Raw genomic sequence first — 20,483 nt, forward strand, 5'->3', positions numbered from 1 at the left:
TAAAATTAAAAAGTGTATCGGAGTTGAGTTAGGACTCAAAGTGGTAAATTTTTAATTAATATTTCTATAGAATTGAAGATATTTTGTGGACAAGTTTGATATAATAATAGAATTAGAATTTGATAATGATTGATAAGGAAAAATATATTATAAAGATGGCGTTAATACTAATGGGATTGTTGAGTTAGGAGACAATGTTTGTTAAGAATTAAAATAAAAAATATGGATAAAGACTTTGTGAAATAATTTATGATTTTTCAGGGTACGAACTGGACCCCATCCAGAATGATTTCTAGATTCGGGCACGAAATCAATGATGTCCATTCCATCTATTATTGGGCCCATAAAAACAATATACCCGTATTTTGCCCCGCTCTCACCGATGGTTCTTTGGGCGATATGCTTTATTTTCATGCTTACAAAAATCCAGGGCTCAAATTGGATATCATAGAAGGTTTTAAAAAATGTATTTAGATTATCTTCACCCATTTATTTTTATTGATATTAATAGTAGTTATAATTTTACAAACCTTGTGAATTTTTGAATCATAAAAAAATGACAATAAAAAAATACAATTTTTTTCCAATATTTGTCTATTTTTTTAGGAGAATTTGTTTTTATCTCGAGGCATAAAACCTTAAAAACAAAGTTATTTCTTTTCTCCTATTTTTATTTCTATTAATCGATTTTACGGGTTTTCCAAAATCCATACCTATACCACTAGACGTTAAACGGGTAAACAATGTAGCAGTTCGGGGCGCCTCATCAACAGGTGTTCTTATCCTAGGGGGTGGTTTAGTCAAGCACCATGTACTCAACGCTAACATGATGAGGAACGGAGCCGATTTTTCTGTCTATATCAATTCGAATCAGGAGTTCGATGGGTCTGACGCGGGGGCAGATCCTGGCGAGGCTCTCTCGTGGGGGAAGATACGCGGTTTCGACCAACCTGTCAAAGTATTCGCCGAGGCCTCGCTCATCTTTCCCTTTCTCGTGGCGGCGACCTTCGCCAAGAAACAAGAGGCGGACATGCAGCATCTTCGAGCTAAGGAGCAAGTTATTGGTAAATGAATGGCTAAAAATTATACTTATAATTTTTTTCAAAACTCACTTCCAAAAGGTAATTTTATAGTTTTGTACTGATCGTCACTTTATAAGATTCCTCTTTAATCTATTCAGTTCGATTGGAAATCAAATCTATAATGGTCATCTTAAATAGGTGATAACTAAGGCTCGCTAGCAAAAAAAACCCCAAATAATTTTTTATTTTTATTTTCAAAGGTGACTTTTGTTTCGATTAAAAGAATTTGAATCTTTCATAAAACTAATCAATCAAAGACCCTCTAAATCGAAGGCTTTAATAGATATAAATTAAGTTGCAAAGTAATTCGTTTTTAAATTATTCATAGGTTCCTGACCTATAAAAATCTATCATTTTGGTTTACTAATACCATCCTTTATTCTTCAATAAAAAAAAATTATTTTATAATCAATAATATTCATGATGTAAATCATATCATTATTTCAAGGTTAACCTGAATATTACATTAACTTAAGTGATATGCTTTTTTATGCGGAAATATTTTATATACCAACGTCTATATCTCTCTTTGCAATCACAGATTTAACATGTCCCCTCTCTTTAAAAGCCAATCTGGGGAGGATAATATAATTTACGACAAATATATACAATTCAAATGTCTACAAAAATTCAAATAAATATTCCAATATACAATTTTTTTGTAAAATTTATTTTTCTTATCCAGGTTGCTCCCCTAATCTATTCCCGCGATAGCTGTCATATTGTTGCTTTCGTACTTTATCTTAACCGTTAGTTGATTAAAGTTTCTTTAGGTCTTAGGGGTCGCCTAGTTAGTCTTTTCCCTCCTTAAAGCTTGTGAGTTATTACATCATCATAGTCAGGTCAGGAAATGTTTAGTCACGGTCTTGATTCTTCTGGTCTCCCACCCATCCCACTTTTTTCCCATCTAAAATAATCTTGGTCATAACTGATTTTGTCTTATTTTGTTCATCAAAAAACTACCATATTATCGTTTGAACCTTTTTAAAATTTGAATTAGATATCTATTACTACACATTTTCATTTATCGATAGAGTACATTGCTTTCTATTTTCTTGATAGTTCCTTCCCATTTTTTTGTCTTCTCCAACTATTTTATACCGCACTTTCTCTCCTCACTTTATTTTTCAATATACAGTCATCGCTAAAGATATTTCATTTATATATTCAATCATTTTACTAGACCACATTTTGTCCTTGTTCTTTGTGTAAACAATTAATTTTATAGGTTTATTTAATTAGATGTGTCACGATAATTGAAAAGGAAATTTTTTAATCTATGTCTATTTTATCTTCTTCATTTTTTTCATCGTTTTAAATGATCTTCCTATCCATGTAGTTTTCATTTGATTTCGGATTGTACGCTGACGTCAATATATGTTTAATCCCATAATTTCTTGAAAGTATGATTTTATCCATTCTCTGATACTAGTTGTTTCGGTATTGGTTAAAGATTTTTATTTGTTCTTTTACTATTTTTTTTTGCGGTCATAAAATTTCGAGGCTTTTATTAGAAACACACTATCTAATATTAATAACCAATGCATGATTCACAAATATTTATTACTAGATCTAGATATGAATTTATTTTTTAGCTACCCATGCTGGTCAACGCTTTAGTTTTTCCTACACCTAAATATACCATGTGTTATTATTGTAACCAAAGTTTGCTCATATTATTGAGAATAATGATTCTATTTTCCTTAAAAAGACAATTTTCTATAATACTTAATTTATTCTCTATATTTTTTATATAATTTGTTAAGAAATATCCGTATCATTTTCAGCTTTCCCTAATACTTTTTTAAAAATCTGGAGTGTCCAAAGTCATTCTGAATTCCTCGCATTTGATATTACATATTGCATTCTCTGCTTCAGTTTGTGGTAAACCCGATAAGCAATCTGATACAATGTTGTGTTTGCCAAGTCTATGATCTTAAATTCGTGTACTCCTATGGCAATGTTTTATTTTTGTAATCGTAAAGATATCTTGTATTGTTTTTTCTGATACTGAACTTAACTCATTTCTGTATATCAACCGCTATGCCAATAGATTTTTCCCGATTTTGTTTCATCATGACTTTTTTTTGTATTCATCGCTCCTCCATTTATTTATGTTAATAGTTTATACAGCGGATCCGTCATACTTAAGAAGTTGTTTATAAATTTACAAGAATATCCTCCAATTATGGATATTTCTATAGGTTGGGGCATATTAAGTATTGTTTTTATTTTATCGTGAGTTTAATGCACACCATTAGCATCAATGCCATCCATGTCTTATGTCTTATTTTTTGATGTTATAAGCCATATTATTCAATCAATGTTTGTCATCGTTTTTTCAAGCTATTAATATGTAATCGTTATAAAACCGAGATTTGCAGTTCTGGCCAGGCATATTGGACAAAATATATTCCGGGTCAGACCCTCCCGGAATTTTCAATTTACTTGAAAATTCAAATTTAATACTTTTCCATCATAAAAAATTCGGACAGCGGATCAAAAAACCTTTTTTAACGTCACAGGTCGAATTCGACTGATTCGATCTCCACTCTATATTTCTAAATATTCTGAAATATGGCAGAAGTTGTTTTTTAACCCGAACGGAAGTCTAGTGAATCTAAAATATCATTTGTGGGCTGCTATAGTCTTTAAGTTCTGGGAATCTTTTTGCAAGTTAAATAACTTCATTTTCAAATAAATTAAAAAATATAGAATGTTTTCCATCAAATCTGCGCAACACTGTAAATATGGTGAAGATAGAATTGTTTATACTTACGAAGTATCCCCTATAAGAATGCCAACTGCTCCTGAATTGCCCGATGAAAACGATAGTCCTTAGAATGGTAGCATTTATTCTACAGTGTTTAAATTTATAATGTTTCTTTGACAATTGGTTTGCAAGCACGAAGTTATTAGTGGTGTTCGCACAAAGAGGGATACAGGCTCTACAATTAAATCAAATCGTTTAATGAACTTCACCTTCAAAAGTGGCAAGGATATAAAGCGGAGAGCTAAGAAGATGTTTTGATGAAAAAGGGATTTAAGCCCAGTTCACCTGGTGGCACTTTTATTTGCGCCTTCCATGTTAGATAAAAGAAAAGATTTGACAGCTATCCCAGTCATTTCTCTCAATTCTTTGCTGTTTTTTCTCTCTCTCTCCTAGATACCCTTCATATCTATACATCATACAACTTCTCACCCAGCTTGCATAAACTTTTCCCTTCAAAGCTAGGCATTTTTATCTGTTAAAATTGAGGTCATCTCTTTGAATTTCTTCCAAGCTCATCTTATTTTGCCACCACTGCAAACTCAACGCCTCCACCTGCGTTAAGTATCAAAATTTCCTTACTTTTTACAAATCATTTCCAATATAAAAACAGTCTTATTAACATCATTTTCACCCCTTTCACACACTTTCTGCAAACAAACGCCGCGCTTGCCTTCTGCAGATTTCCCTTTACACCACTACACCTACTGTGAACCCTTTGCAATAGCATATGCAATTGATAGAGTTTTCTTGCAACACCTTTTTTACATTTGCTAGTTCATGTTTATTTGATCTTTTCTAAACCTTCGTATTTTTTATATTCATTTTGAAACCTTTCTCTTCCATAACTATCCTCCATCCAAGTTTTTTTTAACCTATGGAGTAATTGAGCAAATTTTTACGATTGAACGATCTTCCTGACAACAACCTCATTCGTTGATTTTTTACAAACCGCCGGAGACGATGATTTTATTCTATCACAGATCACAGTGAACCTAAACCTACATTATAAATTTTTAATGGTACTATTTATAATGATCATTTATGATTCTGAAGAATATAATAAAATAAATATATTTTAAAAAAACTTTTATTTGTGAGATTTATCTGCAATCTAAGCTTAAACCTTGGTTCAAAAATTTTTGGCCGAACCCAAACCCTCTTAAAAAAGGGTTCAATTCACAGCCAAATTACTACCACTTTGGTAATTTCGGATTTCCTTATCAAAAATATAAAGTCCATTGTGAGATTCATTTACCATTTTTTTCAGATATAATGGAGATAATTATAATATTAAGTGAAAAATAGGTGTAACTTTTTGTATGGTGGTTAATACCATCATTGAAATGAATATTACCAATTAAAGTATGTTTTTGAATAATCATATAATTAAATTTTGTGAGTCCTAATGACAACTATTTAGACCTCTATCTTTTTTTAAAAATATCGGGTTCTGATATAAAATGTTTATTTGATTTATTAATAATTCTTAATCTTAAATATATTTATACTAGATGGTGACGTTTGTCAAAATGGAGGTCATTAATGGAGAAAATTGCCTTCATTTTCAAGTGCTCAAGGATTGTTATATTTAGATATTTTTTTAAAATATCTACGAATTATATATTTTTCTTCAAAATCAACGATCTAAATTTATTCTTCAATATTATACGTTACAATGCATTTATGTTAAACTATATCATTGTTATGAATACATTTTTTTTATTTAAATTATATAATGCTATAATTGAAAATATTTTAAATGTTATTTTTTTGTAAAAATCACTATAAAATATTTATTTGATGACGAGTGAGTGTGACAATAATTTCTCCCTATATATTATAAGCTAATCAGAAATAGTGATGTAAAATTCTCGGGAATTTATGTCATGGAGAAATTCTCTGAAAAAATAGTGGGTAAATAAAAACTCAAACATGTTTTATTCATATATATAAATATATATATATACAATAATTAATATAAATCCAAATAGTATATAAGATAAAATGGTTTAAAAATTATCCAAATATCAAAAATACATTCACTAGAAGGTATATATATCTCTTCATTGGTCATTTCCATTTTATTGGATTCTAAGCATCATGTAGATGTTGATTACAAACGGATTGAAACCAATTTTTTACATTCTTTCTTGATGTAATCAATTTCATATCCTCTACTGAATTTTTTCAAAAGCAGACTATTCTTAAGAGGAATATATTTATGTCCTAGTATGTTTGCATTAAAAGCATGTATTCACATTTAATTTTGTTAAACGTCAATCAGATGAAATTATTATATGAAAAGGAAAAAATGATGATTATATAATGTATATTTTTCGATATATTTTATTCATTAAAGTTTTGAAATTTTTAAAAAAAGATTCTTTTATAAATCAATAAATTACGTATAATGATTTTTATCAATTAATAAAGTGAATAAAAACTTGATTTGAAGTGTATATTCTTTCTACAATCTATATTACGATACGTTTAAAGTTGTGCACGTTGTACCAGGATCGAAATTCTAATTGGGAAAAATATTTAAATAAAGAGAAACAAATTTATAGGACGAGGTTCCTAAAGATCATTTTTATTCGAAGAAGAAATTTGAAAGATCATTCGAATCCGGATAAAAAAAGGTAAAAAAAAATATTTTTCTTTGTTTAAATATTTTTTTGTACACAACGCAGTGGTTTATTCTTAATGATAACATTTTTATTATAAATAGTTAAATAGAACATGGTTTTTTTTATTAGTAATCACCGGAATTCTAATTTTAATAAAATGCAAATTTATAAGAATAATTTTGTTAAAGTATTTAATTCGAGTTTTGATAAATTGGATGTGACCAATTGTGTGGTTCAGTTTTAATTTTTTTTATTTTATATATTTCATTGATTTTTATTATACAATTAATTAAGATAATTAAGAAGAGATTTGTTACAAATAAAGTGAGTAAGTTAGATGATTCTAATGTTGTGGATTTGAATCCTATGACATCTGATAAATTTTTAGATTTTTCTGAAGATGTGAAAAATAGTTTAAATTTGATTTTACTTGAACTTAGAAATTTGAATATTAAAAAAATAAATAATTCCTGGTGAATGAAAAGTCAAATACTAGTGAAGTACCTAGTGTTGGTTTATGACGTCAAAAGATATAAATGATAGTTTAAATTCATTTATGAGTGAAATGAAAGAGAAAATATCTGAAATTGTGATTGATAAACCTGAGAGTGTTATAAAAAGTAATAGTGTTACTAACAATGTTAAACAAAATGGGAACGAATGTGTAATTTCAAATGATATAAAGGAAATTAGAAAAAGTTTGAAAAATATTTCTAAAGATATAGATACAATTAGAAGTAAAAATCATAATTTTAGTGAAATTTGTGATATTTGTAGCCGAAGGGGTCATAGTGGGAAAAATTGTTTTTCGCGTGATCGAAAAATCAATGAAAATGTGAGTGTAAAAGTTAATGATAAAAATTAACTTGTCACCGATAGAAAAATTGCATGGTAAAAGAAGCAAATTTTAAAGATGGTTTTCCAAAGAGACCACCGGTATTGATAAATCCAGTGGTGCGTAATTTAAAAGATTCTATTATTTCAGATTTAAGTGAAAAAGATGTGAATAATAAAGATAATGACCGAATGTGTTTTAAGTGTGAGAAAATGGGTCATGTTGCTATAAATTGTGTTCAGTCTTTGAGTGGATTGCAATGACTATATGATTTGAAAGAGAATCATATAAAAATTGAAAAATCCTATAATAATAATAAAATTTGTAATATATATAGTGTAGTTAAAAATAATTCTGATATATTTAATAAAAAAGGTATTGATATTTAGAGGCCATTAAATTCAGAGTTGAATTTAGGCATGAATATTAATGATATGAAATATAATTCAAATATAATAAATATATAATTTTTGAAGACAATTTGGGATGTCTTAATAATTATAATGTGGATATAAATTGGATTTTCATCAGGGATCCAAACCGAACCTGAATGGAACCGTTAAACCGCTAAAAACCGGTATTTTTATCAAACCTGAACCGAACCTAAACCGCTAAAAAATTTCTAGCCGAACCTGAACCGAACCGCTAAAATGCCTCTGAACCGGTTCGAACCTCGTGATTTTATGCTGCTAAAATAATGTGTAAGTTATTACTAGTATATTGCAAAATATTTTAATTATATTCGAATTGTTTTAAAGATTTTTATCAATCACATTTGATTGATAAGTGTCAGTCATTAATTTTATGAACTTTAGTATATTGCCATTTTACAATATTTTTTAGATTTTTTAAGCTTATAAATTATAATGCCTAGAGCAAAATTAAACCCCATATACAATTATTTTACTTATAATATTATTAATGACACATCAAAATGTAATATTGCTGATTGTCAAATAAATATGAAAGGTAATCATGGCGCAAATTTGGAGCGTCACATAAAAAGAAACCACCCTATAGAATTCAATAAAATTAAAATATCACAACAACAAATTCCTAATAAAATAAAAAGGCTTAAGATGCCATCAAGCCAACAGAAGAAGAAGTAAATGAAGCTAAATAAAAAAATAATAATTGATGCTTGTACTGAGCTGGTAACTTTTAATGGTAGACCATTCACATTAATCGATGATAGTGGCTTTAGAAAAATTCTGGATCCTATATTAGAAGGTTTAGGTAATATTAAAATTAATTCCCAAAATATTCAATCGAATGTTGCAGAATTAAGCCTTAGATATTCGGCAAAATATAATCAAAGAAATAAATGGTAAATTATTATCTCTAAAAATTGACTGTGTTACTCGTATAGACAGGTCCATTATTGGGATTAATCTTCAGTACATTCAAGCAAAAATTGTTCTGAGAACACTGGCAATGAAAGAAATTTTTGAACGGCCCACTGCAGAAAATTTAAAACTCCTTTTAATAAAAGTTTTAAATGATTATGAAATAAAAACATCACAACTGTACACTATAACAACGGACAATGGGGCAAATCTAATTAAGATGGTAAAATTATTTATGGAGGATAGTGATGATGACAATCAATTGTCTGAAGATGATGAAGAAGAACAAATACAAAATATAGATAATTATGATTTTTATACTAGTTTCACAAATGTACCTGATGAATTAGCAAGCAATCTTAATGATTCTCAATATGATATTATAAATATAAGATGTGCTTCTCATACCTTACAACTTGTGGTAGCTCATGCATTAAAAAATTGTTCCATTTCTAATATTATTATTAAAGCTCGTACTGCCTGCAAGAAGCTAAGGACAAAATCGATATCAATCATACTAAAAAAATTAAACTTAAAAGGCCTATATTGGATTGTCACAGATGGTTATCAACCTATGACATGCTAGAGAGATTGTATGAATTAAAAGATATTTGTGAGGAGTTATCAGTATTACATAGTGAGTGAACTTTGTTTTACAACTCTGGAATGGGAAGCAATTATAGGGTTGGTAAATATACTAAAACCAATGAAGTAGCTACCAAGAACTTACAACTCTAGCAGCTAACTTTAGGTGATTTTTATGGCATATGGCTGAAAGCTAGAAATTTCCATTTTTACTTCACCCTTTGCTGGTTCAATAATTGATGCTATGAATTTTAGAGAGAAGCAACTTTTAAACAACAATGCCTTTTTGTCATGCATATATCTAGATTTAAGGTATGTTTTAAAAATATTATATCTTATATAAATTTAATCAATAATTTTATTTATTTTAATTAATAATTTTATTTCACTTTATATATTTTTCTATCAATACATAAATATAATAAGATTTTTTTAATGATATTTTTAATTTTTATTATATAGATATCAAATGCTTTTGACTGAAGAAGAAAAAACCAAAGCTAGAGAACATATTATTAAAATATGGCATAACATGGAATCGAACTTTGTTATAAGAGTGGAGGATTTTAGTGAAGGTGAATCAACACCGGTTAATGGATCTTCATCTGAAGAGGACTTAGTAGAAAGTCTTCTTAAAAAAAAAGATGTGAACAAACAAAATCTCTTACAAAAATCGGAGAATATTAAAAATATTTTAGTTAATTTTACTAAAGAACCTATGTTAAATAAAAATATGAATATTTTAGACTATTGGAGAAATCAGAGTAATCGATACCCTGAATTATATAAATTGTCTGATATCATACTGGCAGTGCCAGCTTATCAAGTTAGTGTAGAAAGATGTTTTTCTACAATTAAATTTATACTATCCCCTTATAGATGTAATTTGAGTGTGATAAATCTTGAAAATTTATTAATTGTAAGGCTTAATAAAAATTTTTTAAATAAATAAAGTTATAAATATTGTTCATATTATAAAATTAATCATTGATATCTATTTGTTATATTTATAAATTAAATATTATTTTATATTATGCAATTAATAAAAATGAAGGTTTTATGTATGTGTTTTTTTATTTTAATGATAAAAAAAATATTTTTCCCTATATATAATTCGAATGTAGGTCTGAATACAAAAATGTTCAAACCGGTTTATAGAGGTTCGAACCGAACCGTTATTTTTATTTTTTACGAACCGAACCTGAACCTTGAACCGATATTCGTTTCGGTTTGGATCCCTGATTTTCACCCATTTTTTTTAGCATGTCGATGAGTTCCTTTTGAGTGAAAAAGGGAAATTGAAGACGAATTGGAGCGTTGGGTCAAAGATGGCATTATTATTCTAGTGGAATATAGTAAATAAGCTACACCATTAGTTCACTGAAAAAGCTAATGGAAAGTTGAGACTATGTGCTGATCTTAGAGTAACTTTAAACAGGTGGGTTGTTGAAGTTAAATATCCATTGCCTCGAATTGAAGAAATTTTGGCGGGTTTAAAAGGTGCAAAATATTTTTCTAAAGTTGATTTTACGTCAGCTTATTTACAATTACCTTTAAAGGAGGAAATTCAAAAATTATTAACGATAACTTTCCCTAAAGGATTATTTGCGTTTTGCAAGTTACCGTTGATTAAGTGTGTCAGCACTTATTTCCCAAAGTACCATGGCATCTGTTTTTCAGGGGCTAGAAGGTGTATTTTATTATATGGATGATGTGCTGGTACATGGGGTGACTCCAGAACAGTATAATAAACGTCTTGGAGAAGTTTTCAAGAAAATTCGCGATAAAGGCTTTAAGGGCTAGCAAAGAAAAAAGTGTTCTGGGGGGTAACTGAAGTAATATATTTAGGTCATCAGATTAATGGAGTTGAAGTGAAACCTCTTGATAAAAATTTAAAAAATATATTTAATATGAATCAGCCAAGTAACAAAGCTGAAATTCAATCTTTTTTGGGCATGGTGAATTATTATTTCCAAAAGTGGCATCTCCATTGTACGATTTATTAAAAAAAGGGGTTCATTTTGAGTGAAGATTTTAACAACAAAATGCTTTTGAAATTTTGAAAAAAAAAATTGGTGAAGAACTTATTTTAGTATGTTTTAACAATGATTTAGAAATAATTTTAGCCGTGGATGCATCCAATAAGGGTGTTGGAGGTGCATTGTTACATATAATTGATGGGCTAGAAAGACCAATTATTTTTTTTTCATGAAGTTGAAACTAGGTATTCTGTGATTGAACAAGAAGCCTTAGCGGTTATTTTTGGGTTAACCAAGTGTCGGGATTATTTAATCAGTAAAAGATTTATAATTTACACATATCATAAACCGTTAATTCATTTATTTAAGAAGGATAATAAAGAGTTAATGTTATCTCCCATGTTGCAACAATGGTTGTTACTGGTAGGGAATTTCAATGTTGAAATTAGATATCGCCGTGGCAAAGAAAATTGTTTGCCTGATATTTTATCTAGGTTGGGATCCAGTGAGGATGATCTTGATGTTAACAAAAATATAATAGGGAATAAACAAAAGGCATTGATTTGTTATTTATCACATATGTTGAAGGGTGGTCCTACGAATTGGGAGGATCTTAAAAGCAATACCTTAAAGGATAAGGAATTGTGTCGAGTAAAATTATTTTTGACGGGAAAAGAACCGTGGAAGAATAATGGTAAAGTTTATAAAAAAATTGAAAAGGAATTGTCCGTGGTGGATGATTGTTTGATGCGGGGTAATGGAGCCGTAATTCCGTTAAAATTACGGGGTAAAATTATACGTTTATTGCATGCAGGACATCAGGGTCGAGATAAAATGAAATCTTGGGCTCGTGAGTATGTATGGGGCCTGGTATGATCAATGATATTGAAAAAATTGCCAGGAGTTGTATTCCATGTGTAATTCTTATGCCGCTATGCACCGGAAGGATAGGCAGTTATTGGCCGAAATTTGAAAAGCCTTGGGAGCGTATCCACGTTGATTTCTTTGACTTAAACCAGAAGTCGTATTTTTTAGTTGTTGATGCATATTCTAAGTGGACTGAGTATGAAGAAGTTCATGGATTAAAATTATTGCAAAGGTTCTGGGCCAGATTTGGGATTCCCAAGACAATTGTGTCTGATGGAGGTCCGGCCTTTCTAAGTAAAAATTTCAATAATTTTTGTAATTCGTTGGAAATTAAACATGTATTAGATCCACCATATCATCCCAGTTCCAATGGACAGGCGGAGAGGATGGTAGCTATCGTGAAAAATTGGATAAAAAGGCCAAACAAGAGAACCATGATGTTTGGATGACCCATTTATTATAATAATTCCAGAAATCGGAAGGGAATTACGCCGGTGGAGTTATTTTTGGGAAGAAGGACTAGAGTGCCGTTAGATTTCTTAAGATCCAAAGACAGGGCTAGTGTACCTTCAGTTGATAAAATTGGAATAAAATATCCTGTTGGGAGAATTAGGGCCCGTTTGTTTGATAACAAAGGGAAGAAATGGGAAAAAGGTTGTATAGTAGAAAATCTTGGTTCCAAATTAAATGAGATTTTGCTAATAAATGGAATTACGGTGATCAGACATAATGATCACGTAAGGTTAGGAGAAAGTAAGAAGGGGTAAAGATTATATGGAAGTATGCTTAAATATAGTTTTGTCTTATTTTTTTCAGAATCTTAGATCGATAATGTACCTCATAAAGGGATTATTGTGATAAATATATAGCATAATATGTTGAACATGAGTAATGAAAATATTGATCCTTTTGATACTCCGATAGCTATATTCGCGTAGTATTAGGAGTAAATAAAAATACTGTTTATAAAGATATAGGTGTGCTCATTTATGATTAAGTGCTAACGGAATATATTTTAATGTAATGGAATATTATCATTAAAGGGGGCCTAATTGAAACATTGAAAAGTCTGGAAAATAAAGGGTTTTATATTTCAAAGGGAGAGCTCAACATCCTAGTTTATGATTATGTTATACACCAAGCAGTTGTTTATTTTTTTCAAGGAAAGAAAAGTAAAAGTAAAAGAAGATGTAAAATTTTTGCGACGAAGCCATTGGAAGAAGAAAAAGAAAGTTATATTTTTTTTTGTTTTCACGGACGGTTCACTTTGATGTTGCTATGATTTTAAGAAAAAACTTCAAATTTTTGTTGGACAATAAAAAGACTTTAAACTTTGTTGTGGTTGAAATAATGTGATTCACAAAAATGAGAAGATAAAAATTCCGCAATTCTATAAAAAATTTTTGGTTGTTTCAATTGACGTTATGGAGGGCTATCGTTATTCAGATCAAGCCAACGATTATGATGACTATAGTTATTCAAATCAAGCCAACGATTACCTGATGACTATCGTTATTCAAATCAAGCCTACAATCACCTGAAGATTATCGGTACAACTAGTAATCAAGCTCAAGATTATATAAATATGGAGTAAAAATAGACAACTGGATGTCAGTATTTTTCCCTATGAATATGATATGGAAAAAATTTTCTTATCATGCAAAATAATTAGTAATATAATACTTTTCAAAATATATATTAAATATTATATTTCATTGTGAGAAATGTCATTGGCCCATAAAGGGTTGACATGTCCTAGTATGTTATGCATTAAAAGCATGTATTCACATTTAATTTTGTTAAACGTCGATCAGATGTAAATTATTATTATTATATGAAAAGGAAAAAATGATGATTATATAATGTATATTTTTCGATATATTTTATTCATTAAAGTTTTGAAATTTAAAAAAAAAAGATTCTTTTATAAATCAATAAATTACGTATTATGATTATTGGAATTTTTGATGATTTTTATCAATTAATAAAATGAATAAAAACTTGATTTGAAGTGTATATTCTTTCTAACACGTTTAAAATTTATAATCTGGTTTAAAAAATATGTAATCGAAAACATAACTTTCTCCATTTATTCCAAATTTGTAAGTCTCATCTCATATTTTCTATTATGGTCAACTTATGGGGAATCTCCACAAATATAAAAATAATAGACTAGCATATTTAAGCCATAATTAAAAAAGGAGGATTGGAAAATGTTAAATTCACTTTTAGTCTAATTCTTATTTTTATCTCTAAAATATATATTTATTTTATAAAATAACTATCAGAATATGGCAAAACCTGAAAAAAATGCAGCCATATTTTACAATGTAGCGAACTTAGAAGCTATATAACAGAAAATAACGTATAATAACTATACTGTAATTTTAATAGTAAAATAACGAAATTTTCTTATTCTTTTATTTTGTATCCAAAATCAAATTCAACATTTCAAATTATATAATTAATAAAATAAACATTTTACAAAAAATAACAAAAACAAAAATTTAATACACATCATTTATCCCCAGTCTATCTGGTTTCGATCATATCCTTTTGGGATATCGATCTTGACTTGCTTCTTCCTCCCTCCTTTAAATTCATTTCATCGTTATTTTAATTAATATATTTTCGGTTCTTTTCCTTAATTGGTCTGTATGACGTATAATCGTATTACCAGCTATACTTCATAACGTTGTGATCCGAGTATGCCTTTAATAATGGCTTCTTCCCATTTTTTTTCTTTATTATTGTAAAGGCGCTACCAGATTTTTTCATTTATCTGGAATTTTTATTGTGGTATTCAAACTTCTCCTTTTTGTTTCCCCGTTCGAATATTTTATCTAACAATCCTATAGGTTTAAATTTTAGTAGTATTTCAGCGGGACTTTGTTCAGTTTCTGTCGCTGGTGTATTTCTGTAATTGTAGAGAAAAATAGCTAGGCTGGTTTCTAAATCTCTCTCGTTTCTTTTATTCATACTCTGTTTAAAAGTTCAAACTAAACGTTCGGACATGCCGTTTGTCTGAGGATGGTAAGGACTTCCGTGCACTAATTGAATCCCGTTTTTTTCACAAAAATCATTGAAATCTTTGCTGCTGAATTGGGGTTCGTTATCAGAAACGATTATCTTGGTAAATCCGAATCTTGCAAATATTTCTTAATATTTGGAACTATTCCTGGCCAGCGACTGCTAGCATCTATCACTACCAACCAATAATGATTTTGAAGTGGTCCAGCATAATCAATATGTACTCGGTGTCATGCTTTTGATGGTTTTGGCCAATTTTGAATTGCTGTCTTTTGAGGCATATCGTTTTGTTCCTGGCATTCTCTACATTTTCGACCTATGTTTCTATATCTTGGTTTATATTAGGTCACCACGCGTATTGTCGTGCCATCCTCATTTGTACCATTCCGATATGTCCTTGATGTATCATGTCCAACACGTTGTTTCGGTTGTTGTGGTATCATCATTTTAGTTCTCCATAATAAACAACCTCTCTCTATTGTAATTTCCTCTCTCCTTTGGCTATAATCTTTTAAACATGTATCATAGTTTATTGGCCATCCATCTATAGTATATGTGTATACTTTAGAAAGTATATCATCTCGCATTGTTTCTCTTTCAATTTCGTTTGCATTTAAAGGTGTTTCTCCCACCTATATTTGATCTAGCGCTTCTTCTTTTGATATTGGAGTTCCCTTTATGGGTAATCTAGATAGCATGTCAGCATTTGCTATTTGTCTACTACTTTTGACTTCTATTTCATATTGGTAACCTGTTAATAATAAAGCCCATCTTTGTATTCTGGCAGTAGATGTTGGTATATCTTTTCTTGGATGAAATAAACTCATTAATGGCTTGTGGTCTGTTTGTAATGTGAACTTTTTCCATTGAATTTTGTAACCCCAAATATGATGGCAGTGTCTCTTTCAATTTGGCTATAATTTTTTTCAGCTGAATTTAGTGTTCTTGAAGCGAATGCAATTGGTCTCTCCTTACCCCCTTCTATATGTGATATTACTACCCCAATTCCTATGGCTGATGCATCTGTTGCTAATATAATGGGTAATTTTGGATCATAATGTAATATTGGAGTACTATTTATTTCTGTTTTATTTTTTTATACACGCCTTTGCATTCATTAGTCCATTTCCAAACAACTGCTTTTTCTAATAATTTGTATAATGGTTTGGCTTTGGTTGCAAAATTTGAAATAAATTTTGAATAGTATGTTGCTGTCCCTAGAAATGACTGTAATTGTTTCAAATTTGTTGGTTCTGGTACATTTTTTACTGCCTCAGTATTTTTTTCGGTAGTTGTAATTCCGTTTTTTGAAATATTGTATCCTAAGTATTCGACATTTTGTTTGAAAAATTTACATTTTTCTATTTTTAGCTTGATTCCATTTTCATCTAGACATTTTAGTACCTTTTTTAAATTTGTTTCGTGTTTCTCTCTATTTTTCCCGGTTATTATAATATCATCTAAATAACAAGCTACTCTCAAAACCTTTTAATAAATTCTCGATGGCTTGTTGAAATATTGCTGGAGAAGACGATATACCAAAAGGTAGTCTTGTATATTTAAAAAATCCTCTATGCGTATTGATTACAAGATATTTTTGAGACTCTTCCCCCACTTTAATTTGAAAATAGGCATCTGAGAGATCCAATATTGAAAATTCCTCTCCTTTTCCCAAATTGGCTAATAAATCTTGAATTCTTGGTATTGGATATGAATCAATATTAATATTTTGATTTATAGTTCTTTTAAAATCCCCGCAAATTCTTAATGTTTTATCTTTCTTTTGAACAATTACTATGGGTGATGCATAAAGTGAATGATTAATTTTCTCTATTACTCCTATTTTTTGCAATCTATCTAAATCTTCTTCAACTTTATCTTTTAATGCGTATGGTACGGGACGTGATTTACAGAAAATTGGTTTCTCGTTTTTCATATATATTTGTGCCTTAAAATCTTTCAAGCAGTCTAATTTTTTGGTAAATAATTGAGGAAATTCATTTTGTATATTAATATTATTTATTTGTATCGTCCTTTCAGGTAATTCAGTCATTTTAGGAAATTTAGTTATCCAATTTCTTCCAATTAGGATTTTGATATGTCCTTTTGTAATTATGAGAGGTAGTTCTAATGTTCGCCCTTTATATTGTACTTTTACTACAGTCTGACCTAATAGTGGTATATTGGTTCCTGTATAGCTTTTAGCATGAAATTTGTTAATTCAGGATGATTAAGTTTATTTTTCCAATCTATTTCGTTAATTATACTGACCCCAGCTCCAGTATCCAATTAAATTCTTATATCGTTGTTTATTTTGACATCCACCCAAAATTCTGGATTATATTCGTTTGTTTTATTATTAATAAAATTCGCTATTTCTTTTCTACAGACTCTGCAATGTGCCCAATTTTGTTGCATTTATAACAAGTGGCATTCTTGAAAAAACAATTTTCCCTTCTGTGGTTTCCGCCGCAGGAGTGGCATGGATTTGGTTTTTTGTAGCTCGAATTATAATTTATATGGTTTTGATTGTTTATCATTATCATTATTAACTTTTTAATTTTATTTATATTATCATTATGTTACTCTTCTAAATGATCGATTTTAGTTTCATCATTTTGTATTAATTTTGTATTTTTTATTGCTGTTTCTACTGCAGTAGCTATCTGAATAGCTTTATTTATGTCTATATAGTCTTCGGATAGTAATCTTTGCAAAACATTATTTTATATTCCGAATATAAATTTATCTCTTAATGCAGTATTTAAATATTCCCCAAAGTCGTTGCTAATTTTTGTAGATTTTGTATATAGTCTATTAATTTTCATCATTTGTTGATTTTATTGATAAAAATTATATCTCTCTACTATAATATTAGGTTTGGGATGAAAATGTTTGATTAAAATATTATGTACTTCTAATACCTCTTTGTTTCCCGGACTATCAGATGCACATAAATTTACCAGTATTTTGTACGTATCACACCCTATTGTTGTTAATAACCGAGATTTTTCTTGTGATGATGTTAAACTTGGTTGTGTGTTTTTAAATTCTTGAAATAAGTTGTACCAATCATTGGAACACAGGTTTGAACCCGTTAGACTCTTTATAGACTGCGCCATTTTTGTACTGTAATTTTAATAGTAAAATAACGAAATTTTCTTATTCTTTTATTTTGTATCCAAAATCAAATTCATCATTTATTATTCAAATTAATATCAAATTATATAATAATAATAAAATAAGCATTTTTTAAAAAATAACAAAAACAACAATTTAATACACATCAATAACAATATTGGTAAGTTGATGTAATTAGGGATAATGTTTGGTCATAAACCAAATATTATTCCACTAGGACAAGGTTATTTAAAATAAAAAACATAACTTGAAAGTTATCTTCCAGAGGATCTCTTTAGAAATTTGTCGCTAATGACACGGGATTGCTTTCAAACTTTTTATTCGGATTACAAGTATTCTAAAAAAAAGAAATGTTATTACTAATATCTGATAGCAGATCACATAAAATTTTGTTTTGTATTTAACTCCGCCTCTAATGTTATGAGTATGCCTTTTTTCCCTAGGCAGTAGTGTGGTATTTAGTTTTACACGACCATGACCCTGGTTTTGGTCGAAAAAATGAACCAAAACCAAAGCAACCAAATTGGTCTACCTGGTCGACCAAAGCCATCGACCCGAGATCCGATTTATTTTATTTATATTTGAATATTTTATTATTATCACATCAATATTTATCAACAAAAAACATGATATTATTTAATATTTTTTATTTATATAATATTATATAATGAAATGAAATTTATATTATATTATGAAAATGGTTTGATGTTTTTTAACAAAAAAAATGATATGCTGCTAATTTGTAATATCATTTTAACAATAAATTTGTGATTTTCACGCCCAAAATTTTAAGCAAAATATGATCATAGTTCATTTGATAAGAATTTTAAATCTTCTTTGTAAGTAAATCTTTTTTGAGAAATTCTTTTGTGAATTTTAATATAAATAAACAATCTTTTAGGTGAATGAAATCTTTTATAGTTTTTTTAAATTGCTTTTCTGAAATTATTTGTTAAGTATATTAAAAGAAGTGGTTTTTTCTAAATAATTTATTTTTAAATATTAATCAAACTTTTTTATGTTATTTATAAAATTTTAAGGATAATATTTTAATGTGAAAATTGTCATAATATTTTATTTTTAAAAATTTTTTGGCACAAAAGGATAAAAATAAAATTTATATTATAAAGATGATAAATTATAAATTAAATGAAGATGTTTTTGATAATGATAATTATATCTGTATTTTTAAGATATTAGATTTTTTTGATGTTAATGGGCAAAATTAATCGTAAACATAAACATGTTTAATCAGTAAGATGTACCCTAGAAAATTGGCAATTGTCTTAATTGTTATTTTTAAAGTTTTTTGTCGCAAATTGTAAAAAATGAATATTGCAAACATGTTTAAATAAAACTTCAGTTAATATGCACCCTGGATAAGTGACAATTGTCATAATCGTTATTTTTAAGGTTAATAGAATTTTTTGATGCAAATTGGCAAAAATAAATGTAGCAAGCATGTTTAAATAAAATTTCAGGGAAGATGTACCTTAGATAAGTGACAGTTGTCATAATCATTCATTTTAAAGTTTATTGCATTTTTTTGTCGCAAATTGGAAATAATTAATATTGCAAACATATTTAAATAAAACTTCAGTTAATATGTACCCTGGATAAGTGACAATTGTCATAATCGTTATTTTTAAAGTTTTTTGAATTTTTTTGACGCAAATTGATAAAAATAATGTAGCAAGCATGTTTAAATTATTTCAGGAAAGATGTACCCTAAATAAGTGACAAGTGTCATAATCTTTAATTTTAAATTTTTTTGAGAGTACCGACAAGATTATCGACCCGATCACCAATTTATTGTGGACTGATTGTGAAGAAAACGAATATTTCAATATTAGCATAGAAATATTCATATATAATATTAGATTCCTTTTTCAAAAATTGTTTCTTTCACCAACCCAAGCATGGACCGGAGCACTTACTCCAAGCAAACTTATTATATTAGTTTATTGTGAATATTTTGCGCAATCATATTTTTAAATATAGAGGACTAATATTTCAATATTAACATGAAAAATAATCATATTTATTTAATATTATATTCCTTTATTAAAAAAATTGTTCTTTTCTTATAATCTATAAATTAAAAATTAGAGACCGAGTAAATCAATTCCTTATTAATTATTGATATCGAATTAGAAATAATTATCTTCTAAGACCGAGAAAAATTTATTAATGGAATTTATCGATTTTTAGATATTTA

The 20,483-nt window shown here is 28.6% G+C and overlaps 1 protein-coding gene across 1 annotated transcript in view; it reads left to right on the forward strand.

The window, feature by feature from the left end:
- The window catches only part of LOC135931450 (deoxyhypusine synthase-like), a 30,352-nt gene extending 24,781 nt beyond the window's left edge, over positions 1 to 5,571 (forward strand). The window contains exons 5-7 of the mRNA XM_065468574.1: positions 262 to 454; positions 726 to 1,064; positions 5,367 to 5,571. Coding sequence (XP_065324646.1) covers positions 262 to 454; positions 726 to 1,064; positions 5,367 to 5,398 — 564 coding nt within the window. The 3' untranslated portion in view covers positions 5,399 to 5,571. The remainder of the gene's footprint in view (positions 1 to 261; positions 455 to 725; positions 1,065 to 5,366) is intronic.
- The last annotated feature ends 14,912 nt before the right edge of the window (positions 5,572 to 20,483 follow it).

This window comes from Gordionus sp. m RMFG-2023, chromosome 1 (genome assembly GCF_954871325.1).
Source record: "Gordionus sp. m RMFG-2023 chromosome 1, tfGorSpeb1-WG-v2, whole genome shotgun sequence".
NCBI classification, from domain to species: domain Eukaryota; kingdom Metazoa; phylum Nematomorpha; class Gordioida; order Chordodea; family Parachordodidae; genus Gordionus; species Gordionus sp. m RMFG-2023.